Genomic DNA, 20032 nt, shown 5'->3' with positions numbered 1-20032 from the left:
AATATTTTGAGATGGGGGGGGGGGGGGGTCCGGGGTCTGGGGTCCGTGGCCAAATACATATCATTGTGGGGGTCCTTGACATGAAAAAGTTTCAGAGCCACTGATTTAGCAACTATAGTTTTTCAGAAAACTGTTAGGATTTTGAAGACATTTGTAGAATCCTCAGAAGCAAAGATTTGAGTTACAAATGTTTGCCTTAAAAATATGTATATATTCAAAGATTTGCACAAATTTACACAAATTTACACAAGCTTGTAGATCTACAAGCTCGTAGCACGGCACTCGGTGCCATGCTACAAGCTTGTATATCTGCTATTTTTGAATAGCCAATTCAAAGAAATCTTAAAATGACACAGATTCTTTCCCGGTCTAAATGGGTTAATGTACATGGTATCATGGGGAGAAGTACGTTATAGACACACAGTCTGACACAGATAGGTGGTCCGGTAGTTCTGCCAACGAGCACAGGGACACTAGCTGCTAAGGACAAGCTTGAACCATAACAAGACAGGCCGTACCAAAACAATAGCCTAAATTCTCCCTCAATGTCCTCCTTTTTGATCATAAGATCAACTAACACATCCAGGAAGAATTATCTCATCATCACACATGCCCAAAAAAACCTTTGTGTCTAGTAGTGGTTCTCAAAGTGGGGTGCGGGCCAGGGGCGTCATTTGGGTACCAGGCAATAAAATAAATAAATAAATAATAATTATATAAAATAAAATAAAAATCATGAATAGTAGCCTAATGCAGGTGTAAGACCATTGTGTTTGTATTGTGTTATAGGTATAATGCATAGTTTTCTATGCATTTCGGGGGTTTTGGGGGGTCCCACATTTTTTGGGGGGGTCCCTTATTTTAATCTCTGGGAGTTGGCAACCCTAACCTTGCCATACCTTCGCTTTTGCTGAACTGATGCCACTGGTGCGGGCGGAGACAGTATCTAAGCAACACAACTGAAGCTAATAAAATGAATAACAGATGTGTAACGATTTTAGGTGTGCCAAATGTGCAATGACAATACTGTTGACTACAGCCTATGCTCGCTCATTAGCACAGCCATGGCTCTGGGCACACCTAAATCTAACACACCCGTTATTAATTAGATTGGCTGCAGCTGCGTTTGCTTACCAGCCTGCCATGTTTTTTTACCCTTTGGCAGTTTTTAACCCGCACAAGAAAACAAACCACAAAATCAACATGAGGTTTCACTTGAGGCTTAAAGACTGGAACTTGTTTATGCTTGCAAGACTTGTTGACACCTCCGAGAGTTAACGTTTCGTGGCTAATGGAATGCAATGAAACGCTGTACCCGCTGGCGTTCCCATCAATGCAAAATATAAAATGTTACAACAAGGGTGTCTGGGGGACACTGGCCCACCACCGCCGCAGAGACCCCGGGTCAATTCCCGGCAGCAAAGACAAATTGGCAGGATCATGTCCTTGTTTCTACACCAGTGACCCCTACTGGTTGGTCAGGGTGCTTGTTCAGTGGGGACCAACAGTGGAGTTTGCAGAGACCGAGACCACAGTACACATGGGAGAACTGGCATTGACTAAGAATTTGTTGTTAATAATCTGCCTGGTTAAAATCGGTTGAACTGGAAAAGTGTGCTCCTCAGAGTACAGGTCAAGTCATAGCCAATTGGAATGGAATATGAAGAATCTGACTGGTGCGTTGATCACATTACTCCAGAGATCATGTGTCCCGATTTGTGTGAGTTTTGGACTGAAATTGCAGGAGTAGTAGAAGCAAAGAGTGTGTTTTGAAGAATATTTATGCTAAATGACTGGCTAAATCTGGTCTGGCACAAATGGCAGTGGCCTATTATGTGGTGTTGCGGACATGGCCGGACGGACAAGAGCGAAAACATAGTCTCGGACATTCGGACGTCCGGCCTGGCAGAGACGACAAGGGAAAACAAATGGGGAAAAACACACCAAAAAAACGGTTACAGGTACACCAAAAAAAGATACAAGGACAGATACAGTACGGTACAGTACGAACCAGATGCTGTTGTGAACAAACTATATGGAGACTGCAAGCTGGGAAGATGATACACACATCTCCTTCTCTGTGCCCTTCTCTCTCTCTCTCTCTCTCTCTCTCTCTCTCTCTGTATCTCTCTCTCTCATCTCCTCCTTGTTGCTGGTCTCCTGAGAATTCAACCGATCTCCTTCTCTCCTCTCACACTCTGCTGCCTGCCAGTGTGTGTGTGTGTGTGTGTGTGTGTGTGTGTGTGTGTGTGTGTGTGTGTGTGTGTGTGTGTGTGTGTGTGTGTGTGTGTGTGTGTGCCCGCCAGTGCCCTTGTTTATATAAATGCATGTGCGTGCGTGCGTGCGTGTGTGTGCTTCCAGCTCACAGTAATTACCCATACTCCGCAGGGAGTGTCTGAGCAGACCTTGTGGGAAGTGGGGGGCAGTCTCTCCCTCTACTTCTCCTATTCCTTCCATACCTCTCTTCCCCCATCTCTCCACACTTAACTCTCTGGCCCTCAATTAGTCCCTCTGCCCCTCTTTACACTGTCTTCACATACCACTTACCATTAACACTCACTCCATCCCTCTCCCCCCCCCGCCCGCATCCAGCAAGTCTAGTAAATGACTGAATCTTTCTTTGTTTTCTCTCTCTCTGTCTCTCTCTCTCTCTCTCTCTCTCTGTGTGTATACAGGGTATGATTCTCCAGCAGCTCCAGCGTTACAGTCTGTCAGAGAAGGTTCTGAGGGATGCCGTGCAGATCAACAGGTGTGTGTTTATATGATCGTAACTCTGAGGGTTCATTTGGTTCCATTTGTACACTTTCAGAGTTAAGGGGGTCCTTGTTTGAGAGCCACTGTGCTACACCAAATGGAACAGAGCCTATATTAGAATCATTGGTAACACCTGTGAAGGAAGTAAAGAAGAGGCCCAATTTCTTTCCAATATGGCTGCTGTGCATGTAGCCTATTCTGATTGGCACGAGGCTGTGTGGTCTTATCACTTTTCTTAATTAATATGCATAATAAAACGGTTATATTAAGTTATTTTATCTCACATCCAAAATGTATGAGGATGGTTTGTAATTGCCCCCAAAATATGAATAAACACAACTTTTAATTATTGGCAAGTGGCCAATGGTGTAAGCCGGATAATCCACTCAAATCCGTGCGGTTATCAAAACAATAAGGCTAAAAGCCTTCGGGTAATTAGCCTCAGCGTCTTGTCATTGTTTTTCAATAAACGCACGGGGTCGTCACAGATTATCCCCGTACACGCTCTCAGCTCATTTCTTTGTATTTGACTTTCGTTTTTTTATTGCACGTCATGCAGCACATATACTGTGTGCAACCCGGGGGAGATACCAGAGGCCGTATACACAATGAAATAAGACACCAAAAATAATACCCTGCATTATTAATGTCATGGAGGTGGGGGTGTAGAAAACCTGAAGTGAAGGTGGTTCTCCTCTCAGTCACTTGAACATATTATGTGGTTTGAGTCTGAGGTTTCTCTTTAAGTAGGCATGTAAGGCATAGAGAGAGGGAGAGAGAGCGAGAGAGAGAGGTGAGTAGTGTTGCCAGCTGCCTGAAATCAGGGACACCCAAGCCTGGTATCCTTTTTTATTTCTAAGAAAAATAAGGAAAGCCCAGAAAAAAGGATAAAATCTCACTGCATATGATTACGGTATGTATCGTTGCTGTCAGGTGGAAACCTTGTATGCCCAAAACTGTTCCTTTTTAATTATTTTAAAAACATTTGAAAATGGTGAAAATAGCAGATCTACAAGCTCACTTTCGTGTGACATTCTTGTATGATGAAGTAGGACATTCCTTTACGGGAAAAAAAAACGTAAACATTTGAAATATGGAGATACGCCCGATAGCAACAATATTATATGGGGGGGGGGGGGCATTAGCCAAAAATAGCAGATCAACAAGCTCACAACACGTTGTGAGCTTGTACTGTAGATCGGCTACTTGGACACAAAAGTGGTCCAAGTACAAGAGACAACTCAGGTCCAGTTTACCTTAAGTCTAGAGAGTTTAAGTGGTTAACAACCTGTATTATCGTATACGTATATGACCTGTTTGAACTTGTAAGATGTGTGTCATTGATTGAGTCCCAAAAATAAGGAACAAAAGTGTGTCCCTTATTTTAGTTTCCAAATAAGGGACGATTCCTTAATTCAAGGGACTTCATTGTCCCAGTGCGAGGGCTTGGGTATTGACTGTCAACGGTGTGACTCACAGTGGGTACAGGGTGTTGCCTATTAGCTGCCTCTGTTCTGCTCACCGAACCCTTTAGTCCAGGCGTTTCGGGCCATATTTTGATGGAATCGTGCACTTTACGATAAAAGCATGAAATTTGGCACACAGTTAGAGCATGCCATAAGGAACATTTTTGGCTATAGGGCCATCGCAGATTTGTCCTGTGGTAACCATGGCAGCCATTTTCCAAAATGGCCTCCATCTGCTGTTATTTTACCAATAACTCAGGTGCTAGACCACCTAGGATCTTGATTCTGGTGACTAATCCTACATTTTCAAGTGTGAGGAATACACTGGTACTATTTAGAATTGTCCTGTGGTAACTATGGCAGCCATTTTTCAAAATGGCCACCACCTGCTGTCATTTTACCAATAACTCAGGTGCTAGACGACCTAGGATCTAGATTCTGGTGACTAATCCTACATTTTCAAGGATGAGGAATACAGTGGTACTATTCACAACATGCTAGTAACTACCTAACTAACTACAGTACATGAGAAGGCTGATACTCGCGTCATATTACACCTAGAAGATGCTATGAAGGAAGGGTATAGCAAGGTGACAATACGCACAGTAGACACGGATGTGCTGGTCCTGGCAGTAACGTCAGCCCAACACCTCCACTTGACTGAGCTGTGGGTTGCTTTTGGAACTGGGAAAAGTTCCTTAGCTGCTACCCCAGACAAAATAGATGACTGGATGGAGCCTCTGGAGCGATTTGTGGTATTGCTCTATGACCGCACAAGCGGCCAGGCATCAGTGAATCAGCCACGGAAGCAGCTATTCACCCAGAAGGGTAGAACAATTGATGGACTCCCCCCAACACGAGCTGCACTGATTCAACATACAAAGAGGGCAGCCTACCACGCTGGCCACTGCTGGGGACAGGTGATGGTTGCAGCCCCTGAACTCCCATCCCCAGGTGAATGGGGGTGGAAGAGGAAGGAGACAGGTGAATACAAATAATTTAATCCACTTCTTTACACTTGTAAACCCGTGATCTGACAATAAAGCTGATTCTAATTTTGACAGGAGGATGGGGAAGTGCACTGGACCACACAGAAGCGAGCCTGGCCTGTCGAGAACTCCTCCGCTGTGGTTGCAAAAAGGGATGCAGTGGACAATGCAGATGTGTTAAGGCAGCACTTCAGTGTACTGCCCTTTGCTACTGTGGTGGACTGTGCAACTAACATTGTGTAGATTATCTGGCTTTATTGAATAGACCCCTTAACAGACGACGTCACACTGATAAGAACCAGTCTGCGCGGAACCAGTATGCGCGCAATGAAACCCATTCTATCAGGTCTCGCTAGGACGCGCCTCACTAGCCAACACACAAGAGGGGGTTGGGGTGTGCTGAAACCAGCGCACCCCAAAACAACAGGTTGAGAATTGATTGCGTGAAACAATCACCTGTGCGTCCAGTCTCAATGTTGGTAAACAAATAATTGGTCTATATGCCATTAGGCTATGACTCATGAGTACTCTGCCTTTGTTGTGTCTTATAGTCCATTGAAAATAATTATGCAATACTACTACTAATAAAAGAAACATTCTTGACTCTCATGTGTCAGTTTGAAAACATGTACTGTACTACACCATTATATATTTTGATGGGTTTACTATTATTTAATTAACTGAATGCCAGATATATGTAGTTAGGTAGTAGCATGTTGTAAATAGTACCGCTGTATTCCTCATCCTTGAAAATGTAGGATTAGTCACCATAATCAAGATCCTAGGTGGTCTAGCACGTGAGTTATTGGTAAAATGACAGCAGGTGGCGGCCATTTTGGAAAATGGCTGCCATGGTTACCACAGGACAAATCTAAATAGTACCACTGTATTCCTCATCCTTGAAAATGTAGGATTAGTCACCAGAATCAAGATCCTAGGTGGTCTAGAACCTGAGTTATTGGTAAAATAACAGCAGGTGGTGGCCATTTTGGAAAATGGCTGCCATGGTTACCACAGGAAAAATCTGCGATGGCCCTATAGCCAAAAATGTTCCTTATGGCATGCTCTAACTGTGTGCCAAATTTCATGCTTTTATCGTAAAGTGCACGATTCCATCAAAATATGGCCCGAAACGCCTGGGCTACTTCTGTGTGGAGCTGGGTGAAAGTTTGATTAACTGATTGCAATCAGGTGTGTCCAGGCCCGAGTCCCACTGGGCTGTTGCTGCACTCTGACCCCTCCCGCGAATCCCTGGTTGCTGTCCTCATAACACAGATTAAAGGGTATATTAGAATGGGTCAAACTTAGTCTGGGATCAGGACTGATACGCCCCGTTCGGCAGTTTTTTCTCACTTCGCTTCTCAGCGTGATACTGATCCTATTTCCAAGGGGCGGGACGGGCACCCGTGGGCACCCAGGCGCCACGCCTTCTGATTGGTCTGTGGAGGGGGGGGGGGGGTTTAAGACATTCGTCATACCCCGTGCAATGTTTTGTGGCTTCACAAAGCCTAAAAGCCAAACTTTTATATTCCAAATAACAAGTAAATCGTTAATCGCAATTATTTCTAGGACAATCATCAAGTACAGTGTCATTGATCCTGACAACCCTACTATTTTCATCTCATCTCCCCTCCTCCTCCACCGCCCTCCTCCTCCTTCTCCTTCCTCCAGTACGGCTCATGACGTGTGGAACAGCCTCGGGGAGGTGCTGCAGGCTCAGGGCAACGCCGCGGCCGCCACGGAGTGCTTCCTCACCGCCTTGGAGCTGGAGGCCAGCAGCCCCGTCCTGCCTTTTACCATCATACCCAGAGCCCTCTGAGAGGGACTGTCTCACACACACACACACACACACACACACACACATATTCACTGTTCTACCCAGAGCACACTGAGATGGACTAACACACACTACTAGAGGGTAGCACGGGTCCCCAAAGAATTGGGACCCGTTCCCAAAATGGAACTCGATGATAATTGGGACCCGGTCCGAAACTGACCGAGGAACATTATCATTTATTGGACCCGGTCCGATACAGACCCGAGGATAATTTAGACGCGGGCTGAAACGGGCCCAATGATAATTGGAGATTTTATTACACGCGGTCCGAAACGGGCCTTGACGGTTCTTAGACTCGTTTAACTGGACCCGATGCACAGGCTGCATTACACATTTATTATTTTCAGCAAGGCTTTGTAAAACAATGCTCACTGTTGAGACTAGCCGTCGTCTGTGTGACTGTCCCACCCCACTGTCCCAGGTCTCAGTAGCAGCTGCGTTGAGACATACAGTACAGTACCTGTCTTGGTCCCATTAAATCTGAGGATTGCGTTCTGCACTGCAGACAGAGTGCATTTTTGCCGACTTTTCTTACCGGCCCCTGCCGATAATGACCGCAAAAGTGCTCCGTACAGATGGCATTCCAACTTTTGAATGGCTTCTGCTCAGCTACAGTAACTATACTTTTCTCTTGTAGTTTGCGTTTCACCTCGCTTAAGAAAACCTCCCATGTTGTTGAGGCACGCACTGCACCGCGCTCGAGATTGACTGCGTTTCGGCTGTTTACGCTAAGCGTGGCTCATTCAATATGTGAGAACAGACTATATGTAATTAGTACGCATATGTCTCATTTTGAAAACCGAAGATTACAGAGTTTAATATGGAAATAAAGCAGTTGGGGTCCTCACGGGTCCATGAGGGTCCTTCCACTTGAGATGCACCCGTCATATTTTGGACCCGGACCCACTCGGATCTACAGTAGGGTAGGGTCTCAGGTTTTCGGGTGGACTCGTGCTACCCTCTAACACACACACACACACACACACACACACACACACACACACACACACACACACATTCACTGTTCTACCCAGTGCACGCTGAAACAGTGGCACAAATGCTATACTTGTAAATCGGGCTTAAGCCATGCGACCCTTATGCACACTACACACACACACACACACACATGCGCACCCACACACATTTTGCTGGGTGAGACAAAAGGAACACACCATGGCCCGCATGCGACACACATGTTTACTGTCACTAGAACACAAACACACACTCTCTCTCTACTCAAAATACGAGTCGCATCGTTGGCCATACCAACACAACCCAGCCCTTCGCACAATGCCTTGCTGTGGCGGTGAACCCCGACCTGTAGTGACACTGCAGCCGGCGAAACTGATAGTTGTCATGGAGATGGAATCTCAGCATGCCGGATAGTGCTATCAACGCGTGTGTGTGTGCGTGCGTGCGTGCGTGTATGTGCACATGTGTGTCTGTCTGTATGTCTGAGTGTGTGTTGCTTGTGTACATTTGTAAGCACTTTTGTGCGTGCCTGTTTTCGTGTCCGTGCATGTGCACCCGCGCCTGTATGCGTGCTAACATGTTGCCTGTGAATATTTGTACGCTGTATGTGCCCTCTGTATATACGGTGTGTGTATACATGTACATACGTATATGTTGCGTGTTATATTATTTTGTCCTTTGTAAAGACATAGATATATATATATATATATAACGTATATACAAGACAGTCAAACTAATGTTCCTGCTGTCATTATTACCATTGAATTCCTATGTTTACATTTTATTGAATCATGGCCCAGGGTCAGGAAGATACATGCACATACATAGTCTCTCTCTCTTTCTCTCTCTCTCTCTTTTGTCTTTCTCACAAACACACACACACACACAGTCAAATAATACGGGCTGGTGGGCAAGTAAGCTGTCTTTTCTGCACACAGTTTTGCTGTAAATGGGAGGTATATTTCCTAATTAGTAAATGTTCTTCTCCAAGTCAAATTTCACCCTGCGCGCACACACCTTTTTTTTCCCCCCTCATGCTCACTCAAGTCCTTGTCTCACACAGCTCATGCACACACACCTGCTGCTGCTGTCTCCATAGATAGGCCTCTAGCTGTATAGTTACTGTAAGCAGACCAGAGCGTGGAAAACGCACTGTAGTCCGCATTAGACAGGCATTGTCAGCAGATCACTGAAAAATCTAACTCTGAAAGTCCAAAAGCCAAAACTGATGGCCAAACCCCGGGCTGCGTTTACACAGGTGCACAAGATCTAAAATTGAACTCCTTGTGGACCATTGGATGATGTTGTGTTATGAGTTGGTAAATGAAAGCACATTTCATTATATCTATGCATTTTTTTATAAAGTAGTGTACCGTGCTCAGCGATTTTCCTTAACCACTCGAACCCTATACACTTCGCGAAAATAGCCAATCTACAAGCTCAGAACGAGCTTATAGGCTGGCTAAGTTTGAAATTCTTTGAGAATTTCTGAACATTTTCGCCTGTAATGGCCTGCCCAAAGCAGGGACGCCAGGGTTAAAGTGGTTCATTACAAACTCATGAACGATTGGGGAAATATTCAGTGTTCTTGGCTCCTGCATTTTGTTGTATTATCATGAATACTGTATGGCCTAAATGAAAACACATGGCAGTCTAGCCATTAAAAGGCAAAGGTTCATATTGTTAGATGTGCTCTCCTGTGTAAAACACATCCACGGTGATTGCGTCTCACAATGTCTGATCGTACGTTAAATATGAGATGAATATAATTATTTTTCTTTCCATGATTTTTGATTATAAATACAGATGAATATCGTTCTATATTTGACTGTCACAAGTGTATCATTATTATTGTTGATATTTTAAAAGGTGAATTATAATTCTATTTTCTGGATGTGTTAACCGAGAGATGCCATTGGAAGAACGAGGAGGATTGAGCTGATCGGATTGGTCGATGTCAGCTTGGTGGGTGTTCTCTTTGTACTGTCACCAAGCAACTGTAATTAAGAGCAAGGAAGTTAATAAAAGTGATTGAAAAAACGATGGCAGACTCTTTTGCTTTATTGAATATCGTCTCTGTCGGGTGGAAACCCGTCCAGAACTGTTGCTTTTCAGGACTCAAATTCAAAAATAGCAAAAGTAGCAGATCTGCAAGCTCGAAACGTGGCGTGAATCTGCTACGTTTGTGTGACGTATGAGTAGGGCGTTAATTTATGAAAAAACACAAAGGTAGAATATGGAGATAAGGTTTCTGCCCGACAGCAACGATATATCGAACATGTGTTGTCCCTCTCCCTCAGGAATAGACATTTGTGCCGTTTGCCATGAGAATGTCTAAGGATGCACGCATGGTGCAACGGTAATTGACCTTCTGACCTCAGCAGCATTACGCCATTGTGTGACTATTGCAACATCCAATCTGTTGTCACCTGTGGATTGGGCTGATGTCATAACTATTGTTCAACCTTATTATTTATTGACGTTGGCTTTGTGTTCTGCACCAGTCGGGATGTTTTTTAGGGTGTATACGTCTGCAGTACTTTCATTAATATTTGTTTAAGGGTGTCTTTATTGTGATGTTACTCTTCAGTACCAACTGTACTATCTGTAACTTTTACTCCTGTGCGGTCTCTGGCACCTCAATTTCCCCTGTGGATCAATCAAGGTATCTATCTAATAGTTGAAAACATTTCTCCAAAAGGCAAGTTACACCTGATGTATACTTGGTTGCACCGGTGTCATACACCGAAGATAGCCGATCTACAAGCTCACATTGCATCGCAGCACAGCGCATTGTAGATCAGTCATCTTCGGTATATAAATCACCCTTTATGATTGGGACTTAATTATACAATGGTAAGCCACCAGAATGGCCTCACAACTATACGTGTGTGCGTGTGTGTGTGTGTGTGTGTGCATGTGCGCGCAGCCTCTGGTTGTGACCCCAGGGCAGCTGGAGTGTGTGTTACTTTCTCAGGTGCACGTGTTTGGTCATGGATAGGGGGTATGTGTTACTGCGTGTCCGCGCCATGCAGAGGTATGTGTTACATCCTCTGTGTGTGCATGTGTGTGTGTGAGTGAGTGAGTGTGTGTGTGTGTGTCATCAGAGCATTAGCCTGCCTGTCCAGGGTGCTGACACCCTTTGTCCTGTCGTGTCCTGAAGTCCTCCCCCGCCACGGGTCACAGACACACACAGTTCTGTAGGGGATTGGCTGGTGTCCGTGACATTCAGTCAGTCCTTGAGTCCATCACCTCAACTCATTTTTACAATTTGAAAAACTAATCTAATTTTTTTTTTAAACAACACATTTATTGCCATTTTTTATTTATATAAATATGACAATAGTATGACTCTTATGTTTATAAAAAATACCTACGGTATAAACACAGACATTAAACAATAAAATAATAAAATATAAATAATAAACTAAACTACAAAATCATAATTCATAATTGTTCTTCCCACATTACAAAATAACAGAGCTATCTATAAATACAGGTCCTAAACTAAAGGATTGATTTGAATTGGATTGTATGAACTGTCCCCATATTTCTTGTAAGATAGCAGATTTCCCTTTAATGCCATGAGTCAATTTCTCTAGTGCAAGACAATTTGACAATTCTCTGCACCATTGCCTGATGTCTGGTTTATCTGGGTTTTTCCAAAGGAATGCAATTCTAAGATATTCAAAACCTTTTTTTTTTAGTTTAAAGTTTTCCAAAAATGCCAAAATAGCCTGGACAAAATAACTTTGTCACTCGACGAAAATGACAGATTTTCAAGCAAAGGCTTACAAAGTCAAAACTTGATTGGATGTGCGAGGGTCACCTACTGTGTGAATACAGAATGATGCTCCTTTGTTTAATGCCAAAGGGGCCTAGCCGTTAAGAACAGCGGTTCTCAAACATTTTTAATTTCAAGGACCCTCAGTTTGCTTCTGCATTTGTTGACGGACCCCCGTAGCTCTGAGAGTGTACAAATGGAACCAAACAGACCCCCAAAGGTTCCTTTGGATCCTTGAACCACTGGTCTTGGACGCGAATGGCCTTTTCCTAGGGAGTTGAAGGCAAGTGGGCACGGGGGCGGGTGGGGAAAGAGTCAGCGCACAGAAGGCTGTGTTGTTGACGGACGCACGCTTATGAGAAACAACAAAAAATAAAACCTGGCGAAACAGTTGCTTGCATTAGCGCAAGATGAGGAATGTCCAGTTTGCTAATTCACAACTACTACTACTACTTTTGTATTTTAAACATTATATTTCTCTAAATATTATGAACTTTCACGACAGCCTAAGTACAAATATAATTTATGAAAAGGCTACTATAGGCTACAGTGGGATGCATAGTAGCTGAAACTCTACAAGATATTCCTCTACAATTATTTTATTAGTGAGAACATTGGTTCTCCTGCTGAGAGCATCCGTACAGGCACCCCCCCGTCCCCTTGCCTTCAACTTGTCTCTGCCTTTATCTGTGTCCCCTCAAAAGACCAATCACAACCGAGCGAACCACAAAGCCAAGCTCCATATTCACACGGCGGCCATATTGGAATTTAACATTGAAAGTGCCGCCACCCGGGGTGGCTACTTTCATTGACTTCATAGAAACATGGCCGCTGTGTGAATATGGTCTATAGGCAGCGTTATCAACGTTAGCACACAAAGCTCACGTTTGCACAACCATTGATGATGTGTAGTTCCAGATATGCATTATGACTGTTGTAGGCCAATGTAAAAGAATGCAGTCACGCCTGGCCTGAGTCAAACTAATTGCGCTCAGAGTTGGTTGTGCCAGGTTGATGCACACCTGTTGTGCATCGAATTAATCAGTGCACACAGGAGAAATCAGCCACCCCCAGTCCCTACACACAGAGAGAGATAAATCAGTCTTGACATGTTTGTTGTATGGGGTAGTTTATCTTGTTTCCTTTTGGCTAACTATCTGATGCCAACTAAGGTATGGCAAGCAGCATGGCTACATGGAAATAAAGTGTCAAGTAAATCCCTTGTCTGTCTTCTGTTGGTGCATTGGCTGCTGTGCTAAGACAGCCGTCAAGCAGCGTTGTCGGGGAGCAGGCACCGGCTTGGCCACGAGAACCAGAGGAACCTCGTATAAATAGGCCCTTGAGCAAGGCATGCCGCCGGTACACCCCAACTACTTCTTTCTTGTGTCCTGTTTGCCCTAGCCAATCCCTGTGTTGATTGCCTTTGAGCTTCACCTGTGTCTAGACTCTACTGTGTATATAGCCCCGATTGTGTCTGTATTTGTCGGATCCTCTGTTCCTTTAACTTGTGTTTGCTGTCAGTTTTGTGTGAGCGTTGAGTGTTGTGACTTGTTGACTGGAGAAAAAATACTTTGAATTGGAGTCTGATTGAGTGTTCCTGCATTTGGGTCGAGCTCAGTAAAACCTCTTGGGAGTCGGGACAAGGTTCACATGATACACAAAAGCCACAGACGTATCAAAGACTCATCACAAATACTTGAGGGTCTAGGCAATGTCAAGTGTAGCTATGGCCTTCAACTATGCATTGACTCTGCTCTTTTCTGCTCTCTATTCTCAATGGGTTCACATTTTCTGAATGGCAGCAGTTCCAAGGCAGCCACTCATTATATTGCAGTAGTTGCATTGTGGTTCCTAAACTGGGGATCGGGACCCAAGATTATTCACTCAACACAGTAAACAAACCAACATACAGTATACGTGTATACAGGGTAGCTGCACATTTCTTAAGTTAAAATGTAAAGACTTTTAATACCTTTTATAATACCAAATTGGCTAAATTGTCAAATATTATGTAAGAAAGAGGCACACATTGTGAAAATAGCCAATTTACAAGCTCACAACGCCTCGCGTTGTGAGCTTGTAGATCGGCTATTTTCACAATATTTATCTGTGGAACTGAGTCAAACTAAATGTAATGCCTCAACTCATTCAATTCCAAGTGCTTATCAGGGTGGGGGGTCCACAGCTCAAATAAGATTATTTTGGGGGGTCGCAGCCTGAAAAGTTTGGGAACCCTTTATAGTGGATGTGATAGGTGCACTTTGTGTGCAATTTGCAGTTTTTCTTTTTTTCCTTCTTTTTTTTTTACCTGTAAATGTGTCCATTTGTGTGTGTTTACAGAAATATAGGTCAAATTATGTAAACGTAGGTTTGGTTATTGGCTTTTGGTCTGGTGCCCGTATAATTTGGCTCCGGTTGAACACTTTTGTGCCTCCATGGACTCAAATCATTAATCCTGAGCAAAAATGTCCTGTACTTTATGCCAATAAATGAATGCGCCTCATCCGTTAAAGCTTGTTGAATTAAATTTGGGGTGGTGGGGGGTTGGGGCCTAGTTGTCCCTTAAGCCTGATGAGTTGATTTCCCCCTGAGACCTAACAGTAGAATTCCAGCGGGGACCCATAATCCCCTGTCATCGTTGATTATTATTCAAGTTCAAATCTAATACTGAAATGATAATTTAACATCAAACAGCTGAGTTCTACTGTAACCCACCAAAACGGCTCTTTACATAAACAAATAAACCCCCTTCCAGTCCTGACCCAGATGTTAGATAATTGAATAGTTTACTTGTTATACTTGTTTTGTTTATACTTGTTTTTGAGCGACCTACGACACGCTCCCAAGCCCTCGAAATCTCCATCAGTGGTTTGGAACAGAGCAATCCTGTGACCTCTGCAGGACCACCAATGCCTCACTCCAGCATGTCCTGTCAGGATGTAAAACAGCTCTGACACAGGGTCGACTTACATGGCGGCACGACCAAGTGCTCAGGAAGCTGGCAGAGGTGCTGGAGAAAAGCCAGCAGGAGGCGAACAACCAGGGTCCATCAAGGAGCCAACATGGGATCCACTTCCACAGGCAGGGGGAACCTGCAGAACACTCCAGCAAGAGATTACCACCCTCCAAGCTGTTAACACCAGGGGTGGAGTGGAAGATGGAAGTGGACCTGGGTAGACAGCTCCAGTTCCCACAGGAAATCTGTACCACCACTTTAAGACCCGACGTGGTGCTGTGGTCAGCAGCGGTGAAGTCAGTACTGCTGGTTGAGTTGACAGTGCCATGGGAGGAGGGTCTGGAAGCTGCCTACGAAAGGAAGAGGGCAAAATATGCAGACCTGGTTGCGGAGTGCAGGGAAAGCGGATGGACTGCGAGGACGTACCCAGGGGCTTCGTTGGCAGTTCCACGTCACGCCTGCTCAGAGACATGGGGCTACGGGGAGCCAGACTGAGCAAAGCCACCAAAGAGCTATCAGAGGAAGCAGAGAAAGCAAGCCACTGGCTCTGGCTGAGACGACGAGACAAGACTTGGGGGGGACATCAAAATAAGTTGAGCTGCAGGGGGTGTCAGGGAGACGTCCCTGTTCACTGCCCCGCCACCAGGAGATGTTCTGGGTAAGGGGCGAAACATCAATGAAAGGTGGTCCCCAGCTGAAGACCCTGCAGCTCAACTGTTTTGGTATGCGGTCAGGTTTAGGCCTGGCTCAGGGAAGCGGACGCCCCTGCCATGCATAGTCCTCCATCGGCACCGTTGGAGGTGCGACAGGCCAAGGCCTAGCAGGTACACCATCATCCTGTATGAAATAATGTATTTCTATTTTAACTGTATTGTGTTCTCCGTTATTTTGTTTTGTTGTTGTATGCCAGGGACTGAGGACGTAAATTAGCATTCTTGCTAACTCCTTATATTCCACAGCTTCCTAACAGTACTGTACTGTATTGTCTTATGTTCTCTGGAATTTAGTTTTGTTATTGTATGTCAGGGACTGTAGATGTAATTTCCACTGCTTCCTTACTGTACTGTACTGTATTATGTTCTCTGGTATTTCGTTTTGTTGTTGTATGTCAGGGACTGTAGATATAAATTAGCATTCTTTCTAACTCCTTATATATTTCCACTGCTTCCTAACAATACTGCACTGTATTGTCTTATGTTCTGTGGAATTTAGTTTTGTTGTTGTATGTCAGGGACTGTAGAAGTAAATTAGCATTCTTTCTCCTTATATATTCTCACTGCTTCCTAACAATACTGCACTGTATACTGTTCTGTTTTAGATTGCATTGTTCATTAATACATGAACAATGCAGTCCCTCTCAAATAAACAAATTAACTAGAAAACAGGAAATGGTTCTCAGGTGGCCCCCCGGTGTGTAAGGCGAGGTTGGCCCTGGCAGCTGGACCGGTGTTTGCCTCAAGAGCCCCGAGGCATTTTCACAGGAAGACCAAACACATTGCCGAAATCTAATCTAATAGCCTGCCAGGGCACTTGTGGTAAACGCACACCTCACGGGCTGAATAATACATGGGATGGACATCAATTAAAGCAACACAGGGTCAACTTTAGGAAGTTTTGTCTTGTAGAAGAAAAGAGAAGAGAAAAAAAATGGAGCACCCTATATGGAAGTGAAATGTCTGCTTGTGTTGTAAGGTTAGGAGGTGAGGTGTGGAAAACGGACCTACAAACAGTCAGCACTTTAGTCAGGAGAATGGCGGCATTCAAGCCCCACTGGCTGTCAGGTCAAATATTGAAATATTGATGTGACGGAAACCTGGAGCCGAGAGAGAGTGTGTGTGTGTGTGTGTGTGTGTGTGTGTGTGTGTGTGTGTGTGTGTGTGTGTGTGTGTGTGTGTGTGTGTGTGTGTGTGTGTGTGTGTGTGTGTGTGTGTGTGTGTGTGTGTGTGTGTGTGTGTGTGTGTGTGTGTGTGTGTGTCATGCTGCTCATATTTTGTGACATGCATAAACCCGGGTAATTATGACAAGAGATACGACACATTCATACACACCAGACAGTTACATAACCTGCACCTACTGCAACAGGTGTGTGTGTGTGTGTGTGTGTGTGTGTGTGTGTGTGTATGTGTGTGTTAGTGAGGGGAGGCGCAGAGCATAGAGGAAGCTAAAAAAGGTAAAAAGAGGACAGAGGAAGCAAAAGAGGATGAGGAAGTGATCGAAGGAAGGAAGGTAAGTTGAGACCCAGACAGAAAAAGATAAGGGTGCTAAAACCCTTACAGACACACCTAGCGATGATTCGACACCGACACCCCTTTTCTCTCCCCTCATCCTTCAACTATATACACACACACACACACACACACACACACACACACACACACACACACACACACACACACACACACACACACACCCTCCCTCTCTGCGTTAAACACTCTTTTTTTAATTTAACCACTTGAACCCCCCCCAGCATCCATGGACATTCGGCAAAAAATAGCCGATGTACAAACTCACGTGACATACTCATTGTGAGCTTGTAGATCTGCTATTTTCTGCGAAGATAATGTAGAGCGAAAACAGAAAAGACACTAGGGTAGAGCCCTGCGCTCAGCAACGTATGGGGTTTAAAGGGGTTAAGTCAAATCCAATGGTATTGGATCAGGTGCATGGGAACCAACCCCCTCCCCGATCCCCCTCCCCAAGTATGACGTAAGATCAAAATGTGTGAATATGGTCGTTATATAGCGGCCATGTTGACTTCAGAGACAGATTTATAAAGCAATGTGTCTTCTTCTTATAACTAAGGATAAACATAATGTGAGGAAAGTATTGTGTTTGGTATTCCACAAATGTTCTCTCTTCCCTTTCTAGCTCTATCAGTTCATCTCCCCAATCTCTTCAATCTCTCTCTCTCTCTCTCTCTCTCTCTCTCTCTCTCTCTCTCTCTCTCTCTCTCTCTCTCTCTCTCTCTCTCTCTCCAGAACTCCCATGTGTCCCCCCCCTCTCTCTCAAACATCTATCCCATGCCCTGCTCTGTTGCCTAGCAACACCTCCTTATCTGGAGGCAGACCTTCTTGATGATGGAACTAGTGAAGTCCTTATAAAATGCAGGCGAACGCACGCACGCACACGCACGCACACACACACACACACACACACACACACACACACACACACACACACACACACACACACACACACACACACACACACACACACACACAATAATATCTATGTATTGTTATACAAGCGAGGACCTTCCATTGACCACCCTCACAGTCACAACTCGTACAGTAGCTGTATAATGCAGAAGGATAATCAACTGAACTGATGTTCCCATCTTGTGGGGACATATGCAGGCACCTGGCAACATAATGAAGTGTGCAAAACATCAGTAGTGTCACTGGCAGGGATGGCTGCTCTCCACTAGGCCTGCCACTATCCATTATGTTCTTAGTGAAAGTCAAATTAACTTGTTTTATGTCATTTCACCTGCCAACAATTTATCAGGATAAAAACGTATAAGGACACAACACACATTGTTTATCTGCTCAGGAAGGTGCTGGGGAGCGGCCTGTTGAAGCCCAGCGGTGTAGTTGGGTGATTGATTGGTGCTACCTGTGCTGTTCATCCTGTTAGCTGATTGATTAGAACATGGGGAGCACCTTGCGTGGATTGCTATTAGACTGTGGTTGGTTGATTAGAAATGGAAGGGTGGAGTCTGCAGAGTATATAAGTGAAACAGCTCAGTTTTGGAGTCAGCATGGTGAGAAGTTATCAATCTGCCTCGACACTAGGTTTTTTGGGCTGTATTTCTTCAGTTGTACTTTTGTCAGTTGTTTTTGTCGTGGCCTGGATCAAATTAAAACCTTTGTTTTTTTCCTGCAAGCTTGAAGCTTGCCTCTTGTTCCATATTTGAAATGTTTCATGGTTTTTACTGGTTTATGCCCATTCACACACCCAATTTGTGACAGTTTACACCTTGCATTTTCCCTCGTCAACATAACGGGGGAGATTTTAACCACTTAAACCTTATATGCTTCATTAACTGGAGTCCCCCAGGGGTCTATCCCAGGACCCATCCTCTTTTCCCTCCACACCAAATATCTGTGCATAAAATAGCAGGTTTAAAAGCTCTCAACTGGGCTTGTAGATTATGCTGTTTTCGCTGAATGTTCGCCCCCAGAATAGGGAAGCTAGGGTTCATATGAATCATCAAATTGCCGGTACCTCAAATAGCTGGAGCTGATTAGATGGAGCAACCTGGTTAATATTTGTCCCTGGTTTTCATGTGGATTTTACATGGCCCTAATATTGATATGCCTTTTTTTCCTCCTTTTTATCATTGTTCCTGTTCCTGTTCCTGTCTCCTTTCCTAAAAAGTGGATTCGGTTAAATATATTGGGGAATACAACTTTCAACGTTAAATGCATTTCGAATAGAGCAGGTGTTATTGCAAATTCTGTATGAAGTTTAAAGTCTTAACTGCAAATTCAAGCTCTCTCCCTGTGTGCATGTTACCTTGTAAGACGAAACACATGTTTAGTATCACATATAGGATGCTGTGTACCTTTGTATTAAAATTACATTGCTGACCCTTGATGCACACAAAGCTTGCTTGGAGAACTTTGCTGAGAATGCCGTGCAAAGTTAAATAAGCTTACGTAAGTTGAATTTATATAAATCCCTATGTACTGCCTTTTTTGGTTGGAAAACATTGCTTGTATCCCCGGGCCGGCCTGACAATAAACTGTCCATGGAGAAGGACTTCAGACTTCTGTAAAAGATTTTATAAGTGCTTGAAAATGTAAACATAGTTAAAGCAGTTTGCGTGTGTTATACATGCACACATACGCAAGCTGGCAGGTTTACTTCATGGTTTAGAGGTTAGTGTATTTAGCAGTAGTGTTGTGCTTGTTTGTGTGTGAGTGATTCCTGGTATGTGCAGTATTTTGTCCAGTGTTTTATTTTTAAGTAAATTCTCGTCAACTGCATCTTATGGTTTCCTACGTTTATTTAAGTTTTGAGTTCCTGCTTTTGGGTCTTTCTCCAGTTAAAGGACGACTTCATCCAAAAACAAATCTTGTTTTCAATCAATTACTCCATGAAGTTTTGAATTCATGGAGATTTCTTTTGTTTTTGTCTCATTCCTGAACAAATAATTCAATAATTGAGGACTGTGCTGCGATAGGAGACCAAAATTAAACTATATAAAATAATAATTTAAACTCCAAGACAACTACTGTTGTTTTGGAGCCTCAGGAAATGGACAGGAAA

The 20032-nt window shown here is 44.0% G+C and overlaps 1 protein-coding gene across 2 annotated transcripts in view; it reads left to right on the top strand.

Moving 5' to 3' along the window:
* The window catches only part of ttc7b (tetratricopeptide repeat domain 7B), a 39759-nt gene extending 31667 nt beyond the window's left edge, over positions 1–8092 (top strand). The window contains exons 20-22 of one of the 2 annotated variants that reach the window (XM_084044286.1): positions 2676–2749; positions 6881–7056; positions 8064–8092. In XM_084044286.1, the coding sequence (XP_083900412.1) occupies positions 2676–2749; positions 6881–7028 (222 nt within the window). In that variant the 3' untranslated portion in view covers positions 7029–7056; positions 8064–8092. Of the gene's footprint in view, positions 1–2675; positions 2750–6880 lie in introns of both variants that reach the window. The other variant, XM_084044285.1, reaches the window with a different exon arrangement.
* Positions 8093–20032: the final 11940 nt, after the last annotated feature.

The sequence above is a fragment of the Gymnoscopelus microlampas genome, assembly GCF_963454915.1.
Source record: "Gymnoscopelus microlampas genome assembly, chromosome: 20".
NCBI lineage: Eukaryota > Metazoa > Chordata > Actinopteri > Myctophiformes > Myctophidae > Gymnoscopelus > Gymnoscopelus microlampas.
The sequence above is the reverse complement of the archived record's forward strand: the minus strand, read 5'-3'. Positions and strand labels throughout refer to the sequence as shown.